The sequence below is a fragment of the Bombyx mori genome, chromosome 13 (assembly GCF_030269925.1).
Source record: "Bombyx mori chromosome 13, ASM3026992v2".
Lineage (NCBI taxonomy): Eukaryota > Metazoa > Arthropoda > Insecta > Lepidoptera > Bombycidae > Bombyx > Bombyx mori.
The window spans coordinates 7,418,291-7,441,167 of record NC_085119.1 but is presented as its reverse complement, the minus strand read 5'-3'; the positions used below and the strand labels follow the sequence as shown (position 1 = coordinate 7,441,167).

Sequence of the window (22,877 nt, the reverse complement as noted above, 5' to 3'; positions counted from 1 at the left end):
TGGGTGGACGAGCTCACAGCCCACCTGGTGTTAAGTGATTACTGGAGCCCATAGACATCTACAACGTAAATGCGCCACCCACCTTGAGATATAAGTTGTAAGGTCTCAGTATAGTTACAACGGTTGCCCCACCCTTCAAACCGAAACGCATTACTGCTTCACGGCAGAAATAGGCAGGGCGGTGGTACCTACCCGCGCGGACTCACAACAGGTCCTACCACCAGTAATTACGCAAATTAGAATTTTGCAGGTTTCACTTTTATTACACGATGTTATTCGAACACCGGTGCATCGCTTCAACACGAATGCACCGGACGTCTTATCTTTTAGCCCACGACGACTTCAAAAATTGTTGTAATAATTTGTGAAACAAAAAAATAGTGCTAATATTTTAGTTTTATGAAACCTATTAAGAAATCTAAAGTAGTAGGAATCGATCACAGTATTTGTACTGGATATAGGTCGATATGCCAAACCTTCATTCATTTTTATGACTTATGGGAAAGGTGGGCCAATGTTTGTTGGTTGCTGTGGACCTTATTGTTTACTTCGTAAAGTTACAGCGAATTTTTTTGGTAGGTTTCGTTCATGATACAACGTTTACTATTCCTATAATACTGTTAATGAAAACTTGTGGGTTCTCGTTGTTTGGTAGTATACTTTTTACGAAATCTAAAATTATTAGAGTTAGAATTTTATCAGAGCAATCAAAGCAATAATAATAAGGATAATTACTTCAGTAGAATAGATAAATGATATTTGTGTATTTACCGATGGAGGGCTGTGTTGAATGATCGTCCAGGTGGGTACCACCATCCTACCCGTATCTCTCGCTTAGCAGACGTGTCTTCTCTAATATAATAAAAGCCTTCGGCCTCATTGTCATATTATTTGAGCTTTAAAATACGCGCTTGCTTCGCGCCCCGTACTTAAGACCGATAGAACTTACGGCCCTCGGTCTTCAAGCAGACGATTTGCAAGATCCTCTCTATCATTTCTGAACACATCCGAAACCTAAGACACTTATATTCATGGCTTATATAATCAATTCCCTACTATTGGTCTCTTGGCTTCGGTAATCCCTAATAATAGTTCTTCGATCCATGTGAAAAATTGGCCAAAGTGTGACTGACACCTTTTCTTCTACTATGCTTATTCCAACATCGTTAGGAATCGGTCCCCTGAATATTTGCTCACGGCAATCGTTAATTTCAACAGTTATTCGACATTCTTTTCTGGTTTCTCCACCGCGTAGTTCAGAAATTTAGGGCGTGTTTTCTTTTGTCAATTATTACTCTGTAGTATGATGATTTCTTCCGAGAGTCAATGTGTAAAAAGATTTAAATTCAAATTAACGCGAAGACTCAGAACTGAATGCTTACACTGATAGTTCTGTCGTTACCAGCGCATTAGACGCCGTGGTAACAAACAATTACATAGCTCCTGCATGCATAGTTTGGCACGAGACCAAGGTTTACTGGTACTCATCGAACGCGACTGACTATGTTCAGCTGTTATTTTGCATTAAATTTGAGTTTGTAGCGTTCTTCAGGAAGTCGTGAATCCATGCAGCAAGCCGTGTCGTATCGAAGTAAAGTATATGAAATATAAATACAATGTGGTTAAGATCATTATATTTATTGGTGACCATTTTGTGTGTCCGTTGCATATTCGTTTCCTTGAATATATATAAAAATGAATTGCTGTTCGTAAGTCTCGCTAAAACTCGAGAACGGCTGGACTGATTTGTCTAATTTTGGTCTTAAGTTATTTGTGGAAGTCTAGAGAAGGTTTAAAAGGTAGATAAATATGAAAATGCTCGGAATTAAATAAAAATAATAATTTTGTTTTCCCTTTGATGTGTCCCCCGTCGGACGGATTCCTTTTGTTTGTTTTAAGTTTATTTTATACAATAGCTTAGGTCTTCTATTTATCGATTGGGGCAGTACGAAGTCTGCCAGATCAGCTAGTTCATCAATAAATTATAAATTAACTTGCGTATCAAATAAAAATATTGTATTTGAAATTCGTGAACAAGGTTTTTTTACCTTTATTTCAAAAGGCTACAAGACAGTCCGTTTTGTATCTAAAACAAAGAGATGTTGAAGAAACGGAGAAAATAATTTAGTTCTTCAGCTTTGTAATATCGACGGGCGGGTCGCGAGCTCGCCGCGGGCCGAGACGATATTAATCGACGGAAAGCTGATTATGCAGTTGTTTCTAAGGCTATCTTCTCAGAGCTTCAATTCTCATTAGGGAATTTAATAGAACGATTCTTTTATATTTTATTTACTATGTTTCACGTAGTTCTTTTGAATGTTAATGTCAAATCACAAGACTGAACTCTTTTAAAATCGCTCTATTTAAAATAAATCTATTTAATAATATAATAATGATCATTGTTCTATATATACTCTTCGTATATACTGATGTGTATGTGCATTACTATAATTCTCATGTTGTATTTGTTATTTTAGCTGTTCTACACACAATCATCACTTTTAATTATTATTCTCATAGTTCTCTCACAGGTCTGCTGGAAGAGATTTCTTAAAGAAACAAGCAGTGCCTTTGTACATAATTTTTCTATTACTCTGTACTATGTCTTCTTTTTTGTGTGTACATAAATAAATAAATAAGTATCTAAAAAAATCGGAAGTTATAAAAGATAATATTAGTTATTAGGAAGTTATAAAGATAGTTAAAATTTATCGATAATATAATAAACTGAATGTGATCTGACCTTAACGTTCACGGTAACTCAAGCAGGGTCGTATTAGCGAAACTGAAAAGATCTTATAGCAAGAATCAGGCTAATATTACCTGTATTCGTTTTCCGTTTACTACACAGAAAGTTAAGAGTCATTTTTTAATAATATTTTTCATTTCTATGAATCAAAATACGCACTAATGGTATCTTTGCATATCTACCAGCACAATGATAATTTTTAAACCTTCTTGAAGAAGTCAGGTGTGTGGTATTTAACAAATTCAAAGGGGTTGTCGTCTGGGAGCAGCGTGGATGAACGGTTAACTAATGCTGGAAGGAGATTTTCGAGCTTTTCCATCATTCCATTCATTTCGAGCTCTTTCAAAGGCTTACAAAATAAATTATAAGGTTAATTTCTATTTGTATCTGTACTATACCTTTGAGAGAGAGATAAATAAAATTATTATTATTATTATTATTATTATTATTGTATCTATTTCCTTACAGTATAGATCCTCAGTAATGCAGATGCCATTTGGTAAAGAGCTGTGATGAATAATACTGGCCAACCAAACTGACTTGTAGTAGTAAGTTTTTAGTAGTATTTTTAGTAGTAAGTTTTCGTTTGAGGCACATTGTCTAGGTGCTGAACCAGGGCTTAAGCATCATGAAGACCGTTTATGGTCGTCAAAAAGAATCTATTTTTCATCGCTAGTGACAATGCGGTTTAAAATCTCCTATCATAACGTGATCGTCGTGTTGGCGATGGCATTCAGTTCATGTGGCAACCATTTATGAATTTTCTTAAAAACAATATACCCATCGTTGTTGTTTAAAATATTGTTCCGGATATTTGTTACAACAAATTTTCAATGTAACAAAACGTGTATAATGTGTAAGAAAATTAAATGCGTAAAACAGTTAGTTATACGTTCTGTTTTGAGAGGTAAGATAGTTGTTTTTCAATATAATTGAAAATCGTCGAAAACCAATAACCATTTGACAGTAAGCCCTTCTATCCATCCATCTATAGAGAAATCTAAAATATTCTGACAAAGTTCGTTTTTTTTTATTAAAAAAATGATAGTATTATCGCAGTAAGGTAACAATCATAGTGGAATTATATTTCTATAGGCACCACAAACAGCGATCAAGCCCGATTAAATTTAAATGACATTAATTATAATTCTCAAAACGCTTTATTTGTTCTTCAATTTTGACCTGTTATCTAAATCACGAATCGATGGAATCAAATTAATATTCTGTTGCCTAAATAACTGTACATAAGATGCAGCTCAACTAAGTTCAAGAAGATTTTATAAAGTCAAGGATTAACTGATTGGATCTGTTGTATGATAGATACTGTTACGCGCTGGGGTTCGGGACAAATAAAATTCCACGAAAGTACAACCAAAAACTGTAATCACCACTTAAAACACTCAACAAACACTTTAAAATTCTCAATTCGCTTCTTTCGCTTCGCTTCTGGTGACCGTTCGCTATTACGCTTCGAGTAGTTCCGATTACTAACTGACTGCGTGCCATCTCTACAACGCTTTTATAGCCGATACTTCATCCCTAGAATTATCGAGAATATTCTACACATCTCTAGTCGTAGTTTCCGCTATCTGTCAATAGATGGCGTTGTAATTCTCGAGCATTCTGGATCCTTCGATATTCGTTCGACTATTCGGCGATAGATACCGTTACTCTTACCGGCGTAACAATACAATGCATGGTATATTCCTATCGATGACTGAAACTTTACAAGGGTATAATTTTTCCTGGCTAAAAACGTACCTAACAATTGCCTTGTTTAATGAATTCTATGACGAATGCACTAAAATGCAAAATTCAAACCCACAAATATGACAAATATGCTCAATTATTGAAGATATTTTGCGGTGTAAGGCGAGCCCGCAGATACACAACTTGCCCGTTTCTGCTGTGAAGCAGTCAAGGATTCTTGTTTGGCCAACAAGACTGCCGTTTTACGAAATACTTCAACTTAATTGTGTTTATATCTATTCGGTAAATATTTTACGTCCGACCGCACGCTTATGTCAGAACAAATGTACTTTTTAAAAGTTGCAAAATACGCGCTGGCTTCAGGGCCCATACTTGAGACCGACAGAGCTTACGGCCGTCGGTCTACGAGCACACGATTTGCAAGATCCTCTCTATCACTGCCGAACACACCCAAGCCACACGACAGTTTTAAACACACAGTCTATTTATTCAATTTCCTACTATTAATTGATCTGCGATTTTAACTATATAGATTAATGGCAATAATTGTAGATAGACTTGTCTAGATTCTCAATTTTAATGGGATATATTAGATAATATGGTTATTGGAGATTAATCGTTCAAAGTTCCACAGATTTTGACAGTAAAACTATGATTATACAGACGAAAAAATGCCGTAAAGTGTGTAATGAGATATTGTTTGATTGGATACTCAATTTTAAAATATACTAAATACTGAATGCTAGCAAGCGAGCTCACTTGTATTTGATATAAATCATATTGGCTTTAACTCTAACAGTATTCAAAGCATTGCTTTCTGAATTTTTAGCAATTAGTGTGTATAAAATATATATGAACACCAAATATGAACCAAATCTATATTTAGATAACGAGATTTTTTTTTAAACTAAATTTACTGGTGGTAGGACATCTTGTGAGTCCGCACGGGTAGGTACCACCACTCTGTCTATTTCTGCCGTGAAGCAGTAAGGCGTTTCGGTTCGAAGGGTGGGGCAGCCGCTGTACTTTAAAAACGGAGACTCATCTCAAGGTGGGTGGCGACATTTATATTGTAGATGTCTATGGGCTCCGGTAGCCACTTAAAACCAGGTTTTCCATGAGACCGTCCACCCATCTAAGCAATAAAACAAAAATGTTCTTCACTTTTTTGTTTCTATATTCATTTAGCTATTGTGATTTTTCAATATAATTTATAAATAGTCTTGAACCTGTTTTAAAATACTAATGTTAAAACCTTGAAAACTGTAATAATTTGAAACATCGTGAAAATTCTAGCCAGGCGCACAGTGCCCGTCAAATTTCTGTTCAGAAATTATCTGATACGCGTCTGAAAGTACTGTAGGTCACTTCATGGACCTTTGCAGTATGTCGCGGAAGCTACTTGGAAAGTTGATCCATCGGTCGTTACTCCCATAAACACAGTTCACTATGTTTCTCGCCGGATCTTCTCAGTAGATCGCGTTTTCGATCCTGTGGTAGATTCTGCGAAGCACTGCTCTTGCTAGAGCTAGTGTTAGTAGGTCAGGTTGAGCCCGTGAGCTCACTTACCCGTCCAGGAGTAGATGGAATAGCCCGAATGTTGATAAAAAAAAGTAAGTTTCCAGACGGCACCAATGGCCAATATGCGATCAGAGTGAAAGTCGCGGGAAAATGCAGGAAGTGCTTAAGTTAAACATTTCCAAAAATTTCCAAAGAAATAGAAAACTTATTATAACTTGATTGAAAAATTATATCAATTCCTTTAACAGTGGCATTATTTCGGAAATATTTGTACTCTTGTGTTGCGGAATTTGAACATTATAATTTACGCGCTACTTAACAACACATAGATAATTAGTCATAAATTCACGTCAATGTATGATTAAAATAATTTTCATGTAATTAGCGAGGGTACTAAATAAATACACGGAATTGTATACAGGCCGATTGCGACATAAATGCCAATTGCCGAATTGTGATCCGTGTGTCGGCATTTATTGCATAGCACGTCCGTAATTTGCATACGTTTGAATACTAAGTACCAACGCCGTCACGGTTTGAAGCTACTTTAATTGAATAGTTCGATTTATGCTTATTACTCCAATTTCGTGCCTACTTTATTCGTACAGGACTTTTACTGCTTTTATTGAGTTTACAAAGTATATTTAAAGCGACTCAATTGTAAATTGATTTTGAAATTTTTAAACAACATTTGATAAAAAAAAAGCTTTCAATATTTGTCGAATAGAATGAGGTTATGGGGGTAAATAAAAGGGAAAACGTGATTTCAATGTATCTAATTTACATGAAATACAAACGAGTAAATCGTGGCTTGGAAGGAATGTATGCAAAGAAATTTTACTAATGAAAAATATGTCATCATTATTTCACAACTTTTAATTATGAACACAAGAATTACCTAGTTGAACATTTTTAAATGCAAACCGACATAGATTGTACTTACAATGTTACTTACAACAGAGAGTACCTGGGCGTTACCCTGGATGCATCGATGACATTCCGCCCGCATATAAAATCAGTCCGTGACCGTGCCGCGTTTATTCTCGGTAGACTCTACCCCATGATCTGTAAGCGGAGTAAAATGTCCCTTCGGAACAAGGTGACACTTTACAAAACTTGCATAAGGCCCGTCATGACTTACGCGAGTGTGGTGTTCGCTCACGCGGCCCGCACACACATAGACACCCTCCAATCCCTACAATCCCGCTTTTGCAGGTTAGCTGTCGGGGCTCCGTGGTTCGTGAGGAACGTTGACCTACACGACGACCTGGGCCTCGAATCAATTCGGAAATACATGAAGTCAGCGTCGGAACGATACTTCGATAAGGCTATGCGTCATGATAATCGCCTTATCGTTGCCGCCGCTGACTACTCCCCGAATCCTGATCATGCAGGAGCCAGTCACCGTCGACGCCCTAGACACGTCCTTACGGATCCATCAGATCCAATAACCTTTGCATTAGATGCCTTCAGCTCTAATACTAGGGGCAGGCTTAGGGACCCCGGTAACCGTACTCGTCGAACTCGACAAAGAGGTCGACGTGCAACCTAACCCATGCATCAGCCCGCTGAGTTTCTCACCGGATCTTCTCAGCGGGTCGCGATTCCGATCCGGTAGTAGATTCATTCGCGAAACAATTGCTCTTGAGTTGTTAGGTCTCCTTCGGAGGTGCTCGGGCAGTTGTTAGCAAATCCCACCCCTCTCGGCTGAGCCTTTGCTTTGCTCGCCCACCTGTCCTGGTGAAACTGGAAAGGCCTTCGGGCCACCAGTAAACTTTCAATCAAAAAAAAAAAAAAAAAAAACAACAGAGAGCTTGAGCAAAAGTGTCGGTGTGACGCCGGTTACTCCCTTTTTATATCATTTGTTCGACACCATACATGTTTTTGTAAAAATATTGCGGGTAATTGATGGAGTTTTACTTTGTTAACTTAGGTATTTGATTTTATTACAATTGATTTTAAAATATTATCACTAAAATAATCATCAGCGAAAGTAATCCGTGTCTAGAATTTACCAATCACAATAAATGTGGCTACCACCATTTCAACAAAAATGGGAGTAGTTAGTTCTAATTATTAAAGACATTGACATCGCGACATTGTTCACAAATCAACAAATAGTCATCAAATAATTTAAACATTGATTTTATAACGAATAAACTTAAAATCAAGTTTCTAAAAAATTGTTGCGGCGACATATTATTTCCAACAAATTAATATACTTTTCTAATAGAGCGGGAATATTTATGTATACAATTGAAGTTGTTATTTGTATAGAAGCGAGCTAGCTCCAGATAGCCACATACCTCTAACATCAGCTGCGCTTTTTACTACATAGTAAACAAACCGATGTCATGAAATGTTGTATTTTTCACGAGCTAGCTTTTGCTCCTTAAAATATGTAATGAAAAAAAAAGGAGGGATCTAAAATTGAAACTGGTGTTATAACTTAGTATGCATTGGGTGGCACGACGTGTTGCGATCGCCCCTCGACGAGATCGAAGCTCGGGTCACGTTTTTCCAATTGTTTTCTGACGACGTGTATCATTCTTTTAAATCAGATTTTATGATTTATTGTCGCAACGTACAAGCGTCGCATTCGTAAGACGTATATGTAATAATGCTTTTTTTTCTTCTCCGTAAATTTTACCAAGACACATGCACGTCATTTGCGTTACAAGCGCTTGACTCAATTCTGTGAACGTGAACGATCCACAATAGCGTCTTTAGTATTCATAGGGCTGGTGGAGATATGTATGTGACATTTGCAATTTTTGTTTCATTAAGAATTCAGATGTGGGGGGATTGTCGGGAATGAATTGTCAGACGTGTGCGAGGTGCGACGATCGTTTTATTATCACACGTTGCGCTATAACTCGTATCTGTTTTAATTTTCGTTAAGATTGACTGATTGTTAATACAGTTTATGAAATTTTAAAATTGACGAAGAAGTTTTCAAATATTTATGTAGTCGATAAAAATAAAAACGATTAAACTAATCGAGTTGTTCATGTATCTGTTTAGATTTATTGCAGTCGTCGGTTTGTTCGGGTCGATAACGGTTTCATTTATACCGGTCATACGTTAACGCGACACCGATAGGTCATTATTTACGAAGTTTTAAATACAGTTTCTGTAGGTTATCCATCAAATACAGTGTCAATTATATACTACGAGCTACCGTTGGAACACAATTGGGGTATCAATCATTTTTAACTTAACATTGGAAAGTTTTTAGTATTTTTCTGATACAATTACCCTGTAATACTTGCTGAAGTTTCCAGAAGCAAATGTTTATGCTGACGAATGCGTGTTGATTTTAATGTATTTGTGTTGAGTAATATAGTCATACAGGTTTGAGTGAAATCTGAACTTTTCCAAGGGGCAAATCCTTGGTGGATGTAGCTTAGTCTAAATCTTTCCTTGTTGTTTAAGTTATAATGATGCTTTTGAGTTACAGTAAAATCATTATATTATCACTACATAGTATAAAACAAAGTGGCTTTCTCTGTCCCTATCTCTGTCTGTCCTTATGTATGCTTAAATCTTTAAACCTACACAACGGATTTTGATGCGTTTTTTTTTAATAGACAGAGTGATTGAAGAGGAAGATTTGTATGTATAATAACATCCATTAAATAGTAGAGAAATCAATAATAAATTACAGTTTCCGAAGCGAAGCAAGGGCGGGTCGCTAGTTATAATTCATTGAGATCATTAAAATGATGTCGTTTGGTGGTTACATTTTATTATTAAGCCATAATTTTTTGAGTTAGGAAAACAAACGTTCAGTTATTCTGTGGTCAGACGACTTAAATATCTTTATTATTTATTGCGCATCAAACAATACTATGATTATATCGTAATTAGTTGTAACAAGAGCTTGTAGACGAATATAATGTCCCAAGTAGCATGGCTTGAGGCAGATTGTGTTTTGGACATCTACTCAAGAATATATCAGATCAAGTCTAATATATACTCATGTAATGTACAAGGTAAAATCTATATAATCTAAGGAAATATCAATATAACAAAATAATAAATTAAGTAATATATAATTCAATATTTGTAACAAGTAAATATTATTTTCTCTGCACATTTCATTATGAATACTCAGTTTTCAAAATAATGAAATACGTTCTAATGAAATACGTACTCAACGAATGTTGACGATTGATTTCCACGGTGAAGGAATAACATCGTGTAATAAAAATGAAACCCGTAAAATTATAATTTGCGTAATTACTGGTGGTAGGACCTCTTGTGAGTCCGCGCGGGTCGGTACCACCACCCTGCCTATTTCTGCCGTGAAGCAGTAATGCGTTTCGGTTTGAAGGGTGGGGCAGCCATTGTAACTAACTTGAGACCTTAGAACTTATACCTCAAGGTGGGTGGCGCATTTACGTTGTGGATGTCTATGGGCTCCAGTAACCACTTAACACCAGGTGGGCTGTGAGCTCGTCCACCCATCTAAGCAATAAAAAAATTATCTAGTGTATGTATTAAAGTTGAAGTCGTTTTAAAAATTTGCGTTATATCTATAAAGAGGTGTTTGAATTATTCATTGAAACGATATGTTTTTGTTTAACTTTTTTTTGTCGCGATTAATGACGTGTGCATATTTATTTCTTTTCGTATTAATTCATTTATGTCTCGTTATGAAACAAGTAATACATTTTTTTTTATTGCCCGTGTAGGCAGACGGGTATACGTCCCACCTGATGGTGAGAGGTTACCGTCGCCCATGGACTTCAGCAATGGCAGGGACAGAGCCAAGCCGCTGCCTACCGTTAAGTACTCTCCACAAGCCTCGTTTGAAGAAGGATATGTCATAGCGCTCGGTATTACATAATAAAGGTACCCCTGATCGCGGGGTCACATGTGTTCTTCAGACCTCGACCTCTGCGAACCGCTGACTGCTGATCCCGTTTTACCGTGCAAGCGGACAGAAAAATATGTTATTCTCAAAGGCCGTTTGAAATATTACATTATTGATTCGTCTTCTTATTACTAGATATAATTCAATACTCGTGACATCTCCACGTTTGATATTGAATGCGGTATTCTTGAGGATAAGTAAACAACGTACTATTTGTGTGATATCTCTACTTTTGAAATCCTTCTTGTAATCGGATTAGTAAGTAGGTAGCATTTTTATGTTAAATCGTTAGTTCTGGCTTGGGCGTCACATTAATAGTATAATTTAATAGCATGAATGATAGATCGTCTTAAAATCGTTTACTCCCCTTTCAGAGAGTAAATCAATTAAAAAAAAACTATGTTGACGAAAGATTATTTTTAGAAAGCTTATTTCGAAGATCCCAAACGTAGAGGTCCCAAACGATGGTCGGACCAAATAGTGGAGGAACTGGGGATATCTGTCAGCGACGCACTCCACCAAGCTACAAAACGGGATCGGTGGAGACAGCTGGTTGATGGAATCGAACGGAGTTACGATCCTCAGCAGCGAGGGACCGATCGAAGAGAGAGAGAGAGATTTCGAAGATCGAGTTTCTTTAAGAAATTTATACTAAATACAAGCGATAAGTTGCCGTACAAGTAAATACTATGTTCAACAATGTGCAATATAATACGCTAGCCAAGTAAAACTATAAAGCCATGTTACTTGAAGTGATGGTGTTGATGGATTTTATGCAATTTTCAGTGTGTCACATTGAAGGCGCCGGAAAGGATGGATCCCGTCGGGATTAAGCTCGATCTTTTCGCAATACTTACAACGTAAACAGCTTCAGCGAGGCGCGTCCATGAACACTATCTATTATGAAACGTAAACTAAAAATTGACAGAATATTTTCGCATTTTTCACTTATTTAATTTTATTCAGTATACAATATACATTATTACTGGTGTATATATTTATTACTGGTGGTAGAACCTCTTGTGAGTCCCGCGGGGTGTGAGTCCCTGTCTATTTCTGCCGTGAAGTAGTAATGCGTTTCGGTTTGAAGGGTGGCGCAGCCGTTGTAACTATACTTGAGACTTTAGAGCTTATATCTCAAAGTTGTAGTTGTTGTTTATGGGCTCCAGTAACCACTTAACACCAGGTGGGCTGTGAGCTCGTCCACCCATCTAAGCAATAAATAAAAAAATAAAAAATTGGGAGATTGGGTCATGGCGTACTATGAACTTCTTACCGCAACCAAATAAAGACACTACAGACACAGTAATTATGTCAATTTTAATTTTGCGGGTTTGAGTTTTATTACACGATGCTATTCCTTCACCGTGGAAGTCAATCATGAACATTTGTTGAGTACGTATTTCATTAGAAAAATTGGTACCCGCCTGGGATTCGAACATCAGTGCATTGCTCAACACGAATGCACCGGACGGACGTCTTGTCCTTTAGGCCACGACGAGTTCTATGCGACGACGACGCCGCTACCTGCTTTAAGGTATTAGATCGTAGTCTCAGTTTTTTTTGTTGCTTAGATCGATCTTACTTCCCGCTTGATGTTTAAGCGGTTACCGGAGCCTTTGGTACAATAACGTATGTATATGCCGCCACCCATTTGGAGACATGAATTCAAAGTTTCAGTTTTAAAGAGCAACGGCTGTTTCACTCTTTAAGCCGAAATACGTTACTGCTTCACGGTAGAAATAGACAAGGTGGTGGTACATACACGTGTGACGCCTTGCCGTCAATCATTAGAATCGCGACTATCTCAGACTTTGATAGAATAAGTTAGGTAGGAAAATAAGCCCAGGTACAAATACGAATATAGTAGGTAAACAGAAGCAGTAACATGACGAGACTATGGTCCTATATCTGTTTCAATAAATAATTCATAAACAACTTCGCAATTACGTACACTGCGACAGGATTATTTGAGGACAAAAATAGTTATATCAATTATAGTCGAGAAACATATGAAATAAATTTAATTCATTACACTTGCAGATGCTTGCTGTAAATATTACAATACGGTGTTTAGATTACATCGATCGGAGAGATGCACTGTTTATGTTTGGTTCTTCTGTATGTCTGATTATACTCATATAAGTTTAAACAAAGTACTGTTTATTCTTGTTGCGGAGAAATTGTATGTTCCAATTTGAAAGACGAGACAGCCTATGTGATTGAGATTTCAATCTAAAGTCTGAAGATAGGCAGCCGTATTCACGTTGTAGTGTCTAGTATAGGCCCTGGTAACCGCATAACATTCGGTGGTTGTCCAAAAAAACTACCGGAACAATTTTGCTATGAAAAATGTTGTGCTTACGAACTTTACATAATACTGAACTAAATTACATTTTTATTAAAGAATTACATTTAAGAAATACCGTAATATTCACAAAAAAGACAAATTGTATAAGTTGCGCTCCCGACCGCAGGACCGATTTTTGTGACGCGAAGCTTGGGGAGGCCTATGTCCAGCAGTGGACGTCTTTGGGCTAATAGAATAGAATTATTTATCGCTTTTTAATGGGAAATTATCGTTACCAAATCGCGGGATACGCCTATTATATGTTCAATTTAATTTAATGTGCAATCATTCAGTTTCTTTAATAATTAATAAGTAGTGGTGAGAGAGAATTTCACAGATTAATATTACAAGACTTTAGTCGATTACGTAATTGAAATGAGAGAAATGCTTTCGAACTAAGTTTGCAATTTTTTGCTCTCATTCAATTTACGTCTCGCCAATTTATTTCAGTGAGCAATTGCTTTTAACGTTCGTAATGCAAGTCTGTCAAGAAACATGATACTTTATTTTCGGTCTACAAAATAGTTTCAGCTTTACGTGTTGGAAAATTTCGGAATTAAGTTTTAGATCGTGAACATGCAAATAAAATGTAATTGAAAACTACAGATGTCAAACAAGGATCTCCATGTTTTGACGATATTCCGGTACGTGCGTGGAATAAAATTTTGTTCATGGAAACCATTTTCAATTTCACGGCTCAATCTTTGTGTGTGCTCGGGGTGAATATGTAACGGGGCATTCGTTGATGTCAACAGAGTGTAATGGTTTCGTGGTGGTAGTAACTCACTTGATCTATGAGTTAGAATCGAATTCGATTGAAATCGAAATAAACCATTAACCGTTCGTGAAAATTGGGTCCTAAAATATATTTGCTTAACGGTAGGCGGTTGTGCGTCTGTGACCCTAGCAGAGCGTCCATGAGCGAGGACGAAATTCTATCTACAAAGGACAAAAAAACAATTCAATTCAAAAAACGATTCCTATCTTTATTGTTTCAAATATGTTGTTTTCCAATCCGAACAAATTCTGCTGTGTTTTGATACAGTTGCCGTAAGATTTAAAAATTTTTTTTATTGCTTAGGTGGGTGGACGAGCTCACAGCCCACCTGGTGTTAAGTGGTTACTGGAGCCCATAGACATCTACAACGTAAATGCGCCACCCACCTTGAGATATAAGTTCTAAGGGTTTCAGTATAGTTACAACGGTTGCCCCACCCTTCAAATTGAAACACATTACTGCTTCACGGTAGAAATAGGCAGGGTGGTGGTACCTACCCGCACGGACTCACAAGAGGTCCTACCACCAGTATACATTACATTTCCTACCACCAGTAATACATTAAATTTTACTAATAATTAAATAATAATAATAAATGATAATTTGAGAGCCCTAATCTATACCAGTAATAGTATAATCTTCTAATGTCGTTTCATGTATGTGAAAACTTATTTATTTAATGTAACTTTTGAGTTTAAATTCGAGAATTAAATAAATTGAATACATAAAACATAATTGAAAAGTAAATCTAAATTGAAGACGTTGTCTAGACACCAAGTTTCGGATTCATTTGTACTATTCAAATAAAAAATTGCCGAGGAAAGTGTCAAGAAAAAATGGAATAAGTAGATACGTAAAACGTTCTCGGTATGGGCAGGGAACGACTTTTGACAAATTATTTAAGAACGTGTGCTAGGGGACGTGGCCATTATATGGATGATTGATAGTGTTGATAGCGAACCGACAAATGATTCGTTTTTAACCTTTTCCTTCAAGTTAAACAATTTTCTAGCACATGAGGCTTGACGGACGACTGCTACTCATAAATTTGTAGCCAGATCTTTAGCTATGTTGTTCATTTAAGCATTTAAACAAATCTTATTGTTTTTCGATTGCTCACTACAGAATTGTAGAAGTTAGACCGTAAACACAACACGACTGTTGACTTTTAGCATTTTCTTGAAAAATGTGAACGTGTCAACGTTTTTGCCACGTAAATATTGTGCACACGAGTTTTGTAAGCACATGCTTATTTAACATTATGAGGAGGGTATCCATCATCTTTACACCGGACCATGTTGTGACAGGCCGGAATACGGATATTAGGTGGAATCAACAACGAGATTTTTTGACGCTGAGTAATGTGTTAAATCATAGAACATAATTTGGTCAACTCTACTGTGATTTTGTAAATCTATACTTATCTAAAGTTCATAAGTACCTACCTCCTTTTGACATAAATGCAATGTTTTATTAACATAAGCGTAATTTATTGATATGTATCTAAATATAATTGCTGTAAATTAAGCCAGAAAAGGATATCTTAGAATCAGCAACATTCACGGAAATAAAACTTAGTTTGATACGTTTGTGCTTAATTTATTATACTTGCTTTTCCATTTGACTTTTGATATTAATTGATTTCAAAATATAAAAATAATAGTAAGTGCTGATCGAAAATAAAATTTAGAAGTTTTTAACAAAGTGAATAACACCGTAAGTCTCACTATTTGCAGGTCTGGTAAAGTCGGTGCCGCGAGAAACCTGCGTCTCCCGGGGGAAATCAACACAACAATTACATCTCGAAAGCTACTTCCAATAACACTCGCCCGACCTTCAAAACCATCGGTACGCTGGCTATCGATCAAACAACAATGTGGCTCACTCGCTACCGATATTAAAGCCGTTATTAAGAGTTATTTATCTCGAAGAGATGGGTATTACGTATTTACGAGAATGCTCAGTTCTGTAAGTCGGTTTGTGATAATACTATGAATATTCAGAGCCGTCGGTTGTCCCCGAGGAGAGAACCCTTCGGAGCATAAGAGAGGAATCGCGGATGGTGAGTTTCGAAACAATACGATATTATCGCCGCGTTAGGCGGTCCTAATAAGATTTACCTCAATATTAATGCGCATCGCAGCGTCCATTATTTAAAGGTATTATCTTAATACACTCCGTACAGTAATATTCCCTCGGTTACATTAACAATCGCTCAAATGCCGAAGGCTGAGAAGTGGTATTTCCGCTACTATTAAACGTCATATTTCATGTTTGGGTGATAATAATAGATACCCATTTGGTTTTATGATAACAAAAGAACGACCCCACTGTTACAGAACAATTGTGTCGTACAACCTTTACATCCATAAAAGAGTAGAGTGATTAATTGTTTTTCCGACCTCTTCAAAACACCGTCTTATTCCTTTAAGACTTCCGTTATTTTCCAACTCGATGGCGGCGAGAGGGTGATTTTCGACTATAAATTAATATTAAATTGCGTATTAAAACAGAAAACATGTTTTTCCCTTTTTTATTTGCATTCCACTTTTGTATGAAAACAATAGTCTTTATAAACAGAAGTTTTGTTATTAATATTACGGTAGGTTTGTATTATGTTGGTTTACTGGTTGAGATTCGTTGATCGACGTGTGAATTCGATCTGGAGGAGGGCAAGCGAGCTATCTGCCGCGTCACTACGAACAGGGCCACTAAAAGCGAATCGCCGTAAACAAGAATTAACGCCCAACCTGCATCGACTGTTGCACTCTCCTTTATAGTGACAGGATAAAAGCTTTCCTGATATACTGGGAACTGATTTGCTAAAGTATTGTTCGATTTTGCTATTAAAATTCGATTTTAAAATTCAAATGACGAACGAAGTAGCGACAAGCGAATAGTAAGTTATAGTATCTAATAGGTTCAGCTACAGACGGTAGATACAGATATCGTATCGACCGATCGATGCTCGTAAAGAAGAATTAGCGAGCCACGGCATCCCAGTAGCCGCTACCCTTTTATGGTTCCGATAACACAATAGCTCTATGCTTTGATAACGATTGCACTCTGTTGGTCCCTCCCTATTCTACTTTAAGCGTGTTTTTATATCTATATCTATCTATATACATATATAAATGAATTGCTGTTCGTTAGTCTCGCTAAAACTCGAGAACGGATGGACCGATTTGGCTAATTTTGGTCTTGAATGATTTGCGGAAGTCCAGAGAAGGTTTAAAAGGTAGATAAATATGAAAATGCTCGGAATTAATTAAAAATAACAATTTTGTTTTCCCTTTGATGTGGCCCCCGTCGGACGGATTCCTTTTGTTTGTCTTAAGTTTATTTTAAACAAAAGTTTAGGTCTTTTATTTATCGATTGAGGCACTATGAAGTCTGCCGAGTCAGCTAGCTAGTTGGTTATATTATTCAAATATTTTAAGTTTAAAATCTTGATTGAAATGCCTTAAGTTGTAAGACGGGGATTTCGCGTAATAAATTTCGTTGACAAAAACGTCATGAATACTATCTGGGTTGCCAAGAAATAATTTATGTTCGTTGTTCGGTCTTCGTTAGAACGAATGTAGCTCGTGTATTGCCCGGTGTATCATGTGAGAGTGTTTCGTGACTTTTCTTAACAAGGCGGTAAAGGGTAAAGCCCGGAGGCTCACGAAATGTTAAACCGCCAAAACTAGTTAACGAATTCGAATTGTTACCTTTTAACCTGCTCTTTACTGATTTGCGAAAAAATTATAGGATCGGCGGATTTTTATTCACCAACTAGCTGATCCGGCAAACTTCGTAGTGCCTCAATCGATAAATAAAAGACACAGTGTATGATGTAATTAGAGTTCAATTGGGTTTGCGTACTATCCGTAAAGAAAAACTGTGTGTGGTTGCAACGACATTTATTGTGCGACTGACTTCACTTTTGACAAGTAAAAATATCGTAATTAGCAAAGAGTATAAGGTTAGTAACAACATACCGCCCACCAAAGGACTACTAAGTTCTTTCTAAATCTATTGCACTAATTACAACGTCAAGGTGACTTCAAAACAATATTCTACAAAACGAAATAAAGGTTGCTTAAATACTAGACATCATAATACAATATGCTTAACTTGCGACTTAGTATAATATTGCTACAGTGACATTGGTAGAGAATCTTGACAAAATTAAAAGATGACCTTTCACCGAGTGGAATCCACCGGCAAACGACATAATTTTGTTATTGATTTTGCCCTTAGGATCCAATATTTTGATCTGAGATAACATAGCATTAACTGAACCCCTCCATGTAGTGTCTTGATATGGGCGTCAGCAACGATCAAGTGTACTAGGGTGTTCTTATTTCCAAGAATAATTGGGTGTTTTCGGTCATCAGGTAAGTTAGTATGTTTAAGGTGACCGCCCACCCTGAGGATATGATTCTCATCCAGGTATGGGTTTAGCGATCGTAATTTACTTTTTCTTCTAACTTGTTTCTTATCTCTTAGCCGATATATTTCTTCTTTGAATTCTTTTTGTACTAACTTAATGCATGTGATAAGCGCCTCTTCAAATTCTTGTGTAGTTATTTCCTTGCTCGTACTTAAATTACTTTTGTATCTTAAAAATCTTTTACAGTAAATAATAGTTTTTAGTTATTCTGGTAACGTATCAAAATCTTCAAACTGAGCGGTTAAAGGTTTTAATTCTTCTGCATTGTGGTAAGTATTTAATTTTATTGGTGTCATTTCTAATTCTGTTTCCGTTATTCTTGGCTTACTGTATATTATTTCTTTTTTGCATAACCACTTGGGCCCTGTCCACCACAACTCTTTCTGTTTCAAGTCCGCCAGCAGCATGCCTCGCAACCCGATGTCTGCAGGATTCTCTTCCGAAGCTACATGGAACCATCGATGTGTGTTTACATTCTCTACAATTTCTACGACCCGGTTCGCCACGAATGTTTTCCATCTATGAGGATCACCAGATAGCCATGCAAGAACAATTGATGAATCTGTCCATGCATAGATGTTAGAAGTAGGTATACGCATTGCATTTTCTATTTGCTTAAGTAACCTTGCTAATAACAGCGCCCCACATAACTCCAGGCGTGGTAGAGACACGGTACGGAGTGGTGCCACTCTAGTACGGGCAGCTAATAGATTGGTGAATACTGAACCATCTTCCCTCTTCACACGAATGTAAGCTACCGCAGCATAGGCTTTCATGGAAGCATCGCTGAAACCATGAACCTCGATGTTTTCCATCTGTGTGCTTACTGTGTTTAGCCATCTTGGAATACCTATCTCTTTTACATGTTCAAAGTCTTCTCTAATTGTCAGCCAATCGTGTAACAGCGATTGGTTAATCTCGTCATCCCAGCCAATCGGTTCTAGCCATAGCCTTTGTATGAGTATCTTAGCCAAAATTAAGCTAGGGGCGATCCATCTCAGTGGGTCAAAAAGTCTTTGAATATCAGATAGTATGCCTCTCTTTGTAATACTGCTTGACCTTGCTGGTAAGTTAACCTTGTATTGAAATTGATCCGTGCCCAGGTTCCATATCAAACCTAGGGCTTGTACTTTTCCATCCAATTTAAAATCCAACTGTGCTCGAGATGTACGTTTGTTTGGTTCTATAGATTTCAAAAATTCATCAGAATTGGATGACCATTTTGATAATACAAATCCACCTTTCTGTAGAATATTATCTACTTCTTGTGCTCTCTTTATGGCTTCAGGAGCACTGCTCTCCCCCGACATTAGATCGTCCATGTAAAAATCTTCTTTAATAATTCGAACAGCCATTGGATGAATTCGACCCTCGTCGTCAGCTACCTGGTGAAGCGTTCTTACAGCCAGGTGAGGGGCCGCCGCTGTACCAAATGTAACACGAAGCATACGATATTCTTTAATCGGGTCTGTATCATTTTCTCTCCACAAAAGGCGTTGATATCGATCGGCGTCTTCTTCATAAAGTAATATTTGCAGGTACATCTTTTGTATATCACTTGCATAGCAAACACGATGTAATCTCGATCTCATAAGTATGTTCCTTAAGTCCTCTTGCAGTTGCGGACCTACAAGCAATTCATCGTTTAAGGAAATGCAGTTAGAGCCCTTCGCTGAAGCATCAAATACTACGCGTGTCTTAGAAGTTTCTCTGTCTGCGTGTACCACGGCGTGATGAGGTAAGTATACTGATTTTCTCTCATTTATTTCATTTTTAGGTATTTCTTCCATGTAGTTAGCTTTTATGTATTCTTGCATGACCTTTGTATAATCTTCTTTCAGTTTAGTTTCTTTCTTAAATCTTCTTTCTAGCTGAAGTAACCTCTTTCTAGCTATTTCTTTCGTATTTCCTTCAATCGAAATTGGATTCTTTGTATTAAATGGCAGCCTTACTAGATATCTTCCTTCACTATTTCTCGTATGTGTGCTTTCATATATTGTTTCACATAGCTTTTCTTCCTTTGTTAATATTCTCTTTTTATCATTGTCAATTTCCCAGAGGGATTTCAACATATGATCTATATGGACTTGATGATGAAGGACCAGAAATGATTCATTTTCACGGTTATTATCGATTTCTCCGAAGAGGATCCACCCCAGGTTGGTTTCTTGGGTACATGGAGAACCTGGAGGGCCCTTAATAAGTGTTGGTTGCACAATTTGTGCATACTCTTTAACACCAAGAAGTAAGTCTATCGAACCTGGTTGGAAGTAGTCTGGATCTGCCAGGTTGAGTCCTTCTAGATGTGGCCAATGTGTGACAGTTACAGCTTTGGAGGGGATCTTCGTGGTCAACTCTTTACTCATAACATATGCTTGTATGTTGATTTCGAAGCTTGGATTCCAGCGGGAGCCAATCTTAAGTTGAACCACGTGATCAACATTAGTCCTAGTAGATCCCACCCCGATGATACTTCCTCTCGCTGATTGCCTGGTAAGTTTGAGCATTTGAGCCGCCTTCTCGCTTAAAAATGAAGCCTGCGAACCTTGGTCTACTAGCGCACGAAGAACAACGGTTTGGTTATGCTCGTTCCTCGCTAAAACCATCGCTGTGGCTAGTAGTGCTGTGCTTTGTTTAGTACTGTGATGTGACGCCACCATGCTATTTATAACCTCTTCTTTCTCTTCTACCCCGTGGTGAGATGCACTCGGTTGATTCCTTTCCTCAGTTTGTGCCGAGTCTTGATGGCGGTGGAGAAGAGTGTGATGCCGTCTTCTACATAAGCGACAGGACATTTGTAACTTACACTGGTAAGCAGAATGCCCAGGCACCAAACAGTTAAAACACAGATTGTTGGTCTTGACATAATCAGCTCTTTCTTTAGGTTGCAGTTTGGTAAAATTCTTACAATGACATAATGTATGTTTTTCTTTACAGAGCACGCAAGTTCTTTCATTTGGCTGTGACGTGGTGGCTGTGGCAGTTACTAAGTGTGAACGTTCTCTTACAGGTTTGTCACGGCTGCTACAAGTCCCTGACACGGACAATACAAGTTCTAAGGTACGGTATCTTGACTGCAGGAAATCTTTTAAATTCTCCCAAGTTGGTAGTTCGTCCTCTGATTTTGAATAAGCTGTCTGCTCCCATTCTTTGTGAGACTCCGGGTCCAACTTCTGTATCACAAGGAATATAATTATAGGATCCCAGGAGCTCGTAGCTATATTTAAATTTTCTAAATTATTCAAACAATCTGTCGTGACGTCTAATAAATTTTTTAATTGATTTGCAGACTGAGAACTAATTTTCTTCTGATTAAATAATTTCTTCAAAACTGAGTTAATTATTAATCTTTTATTTCCATACCTTGACTTCAAAATATTCCATGCTTTTTTATAATTGTTTTCCGTGACTTGAACAGGTTTTAATAATGTTTCTGCCTCGCAGCTGACTGTACTCTTAAGATAATGTAACTTTTGTACGTCACTTAAAGCCGGGTTCTTATCCACTAAGGAGGTAAATAGGTCTTGAAACGTAGGCCAATCTTCATAGTTTCCAGTGAATTTAGGTAATTCGATTCTCGGTAACCGAACAAGGTTTTCGGTATCCGCAATAATCTTAGAATTATTTGGTGAGGACGTTAAAGTACTCGGCGCGGCTGCTTGTGTGAAAGATTGCAAAAGATCTTTTAAATCGGCTAACAAGACGAGATACAAATCTTCGAACACAAAGTAATCTTCATTTTGAAAATATGGTAACTCTTGTCTTTGTTCTTTCGGTGTTATTTTTACCAATTGTAGATGCGTTTGCTTAAATGTGGTCCAATATTCTTCGATACATTTGATTCTTGCTTCTACATAACCTCTTGTCAATCTAGCTTTTGGACATTTCTTCAAATTAATTTGAGTTTTGTTTAAGAGCGCAGCGGTATCTTCTAGAACGTTCAAAAGTTCATCCATAATACCGTCCAACCAGAAAACGGAATAAAATTGTAATATTTATAAATTATGTATAAATTATTTGTCTTTAAATCACTGGAATATGGTTTACGGCTTACTGGAAAACAATATTTTCACTGACCGGCGTCCATCTTCGATAGCTTGTATGTTCAAAAAAATCCGCTCGAATTTGACCAATATGAATGATGTAATTAGAGTTCAATTGGGTTTGCGTACTATCCGTAAAGAAAAACTGTGTGTGGTTGCAACGACATTTATTGTGCGACTGACTTCACTTTTGACAAGTAAAAATATCGTAATTAGCAAAGAGTATAAGGTTAGTAACAACACACAGCAAGGGGACACATCAAAGGAAAAACAAAATTGTTTGTTTTTATATAATTCCGAGCTTTTTTTTTATATTTTCTCGCCTTTTAAACCTTCCCTGGACTTGCACGAATAATTCAAGACCAAAAATAGCCAAATCGGTCCAGCCGTTCTCGAGTTTTAGCGAGAG

General features: G+C 37.1%; 1 protein-coding gene across 1 annotated transcript; it reads right to left on the bottom strand.

Moving 5' to 3' along the window:
- Positions 1–18,628: 18,628 nt before the first annotated feature.
- On the bottom strand, positions 18,629–22,512 carry LOC119629379 (uncharacterized). Its single transcript, XM_038015058.1, has 2 exons — positions 22,503–22,512; positions 18,629–21,642 (listed from the first exon to the last, which is right to left on the bottom strand). Exons 1-2 carry the CDS (start codon positions 22,510–22,512, stop codon positions 18,629–18,631), a joined length of 3,024 nt encoding a protein of 1,007 aa, XP_037870986.1.
- Between the last annotated feature and the right edge of the window lie 365 nt (positions 22,513–22,877).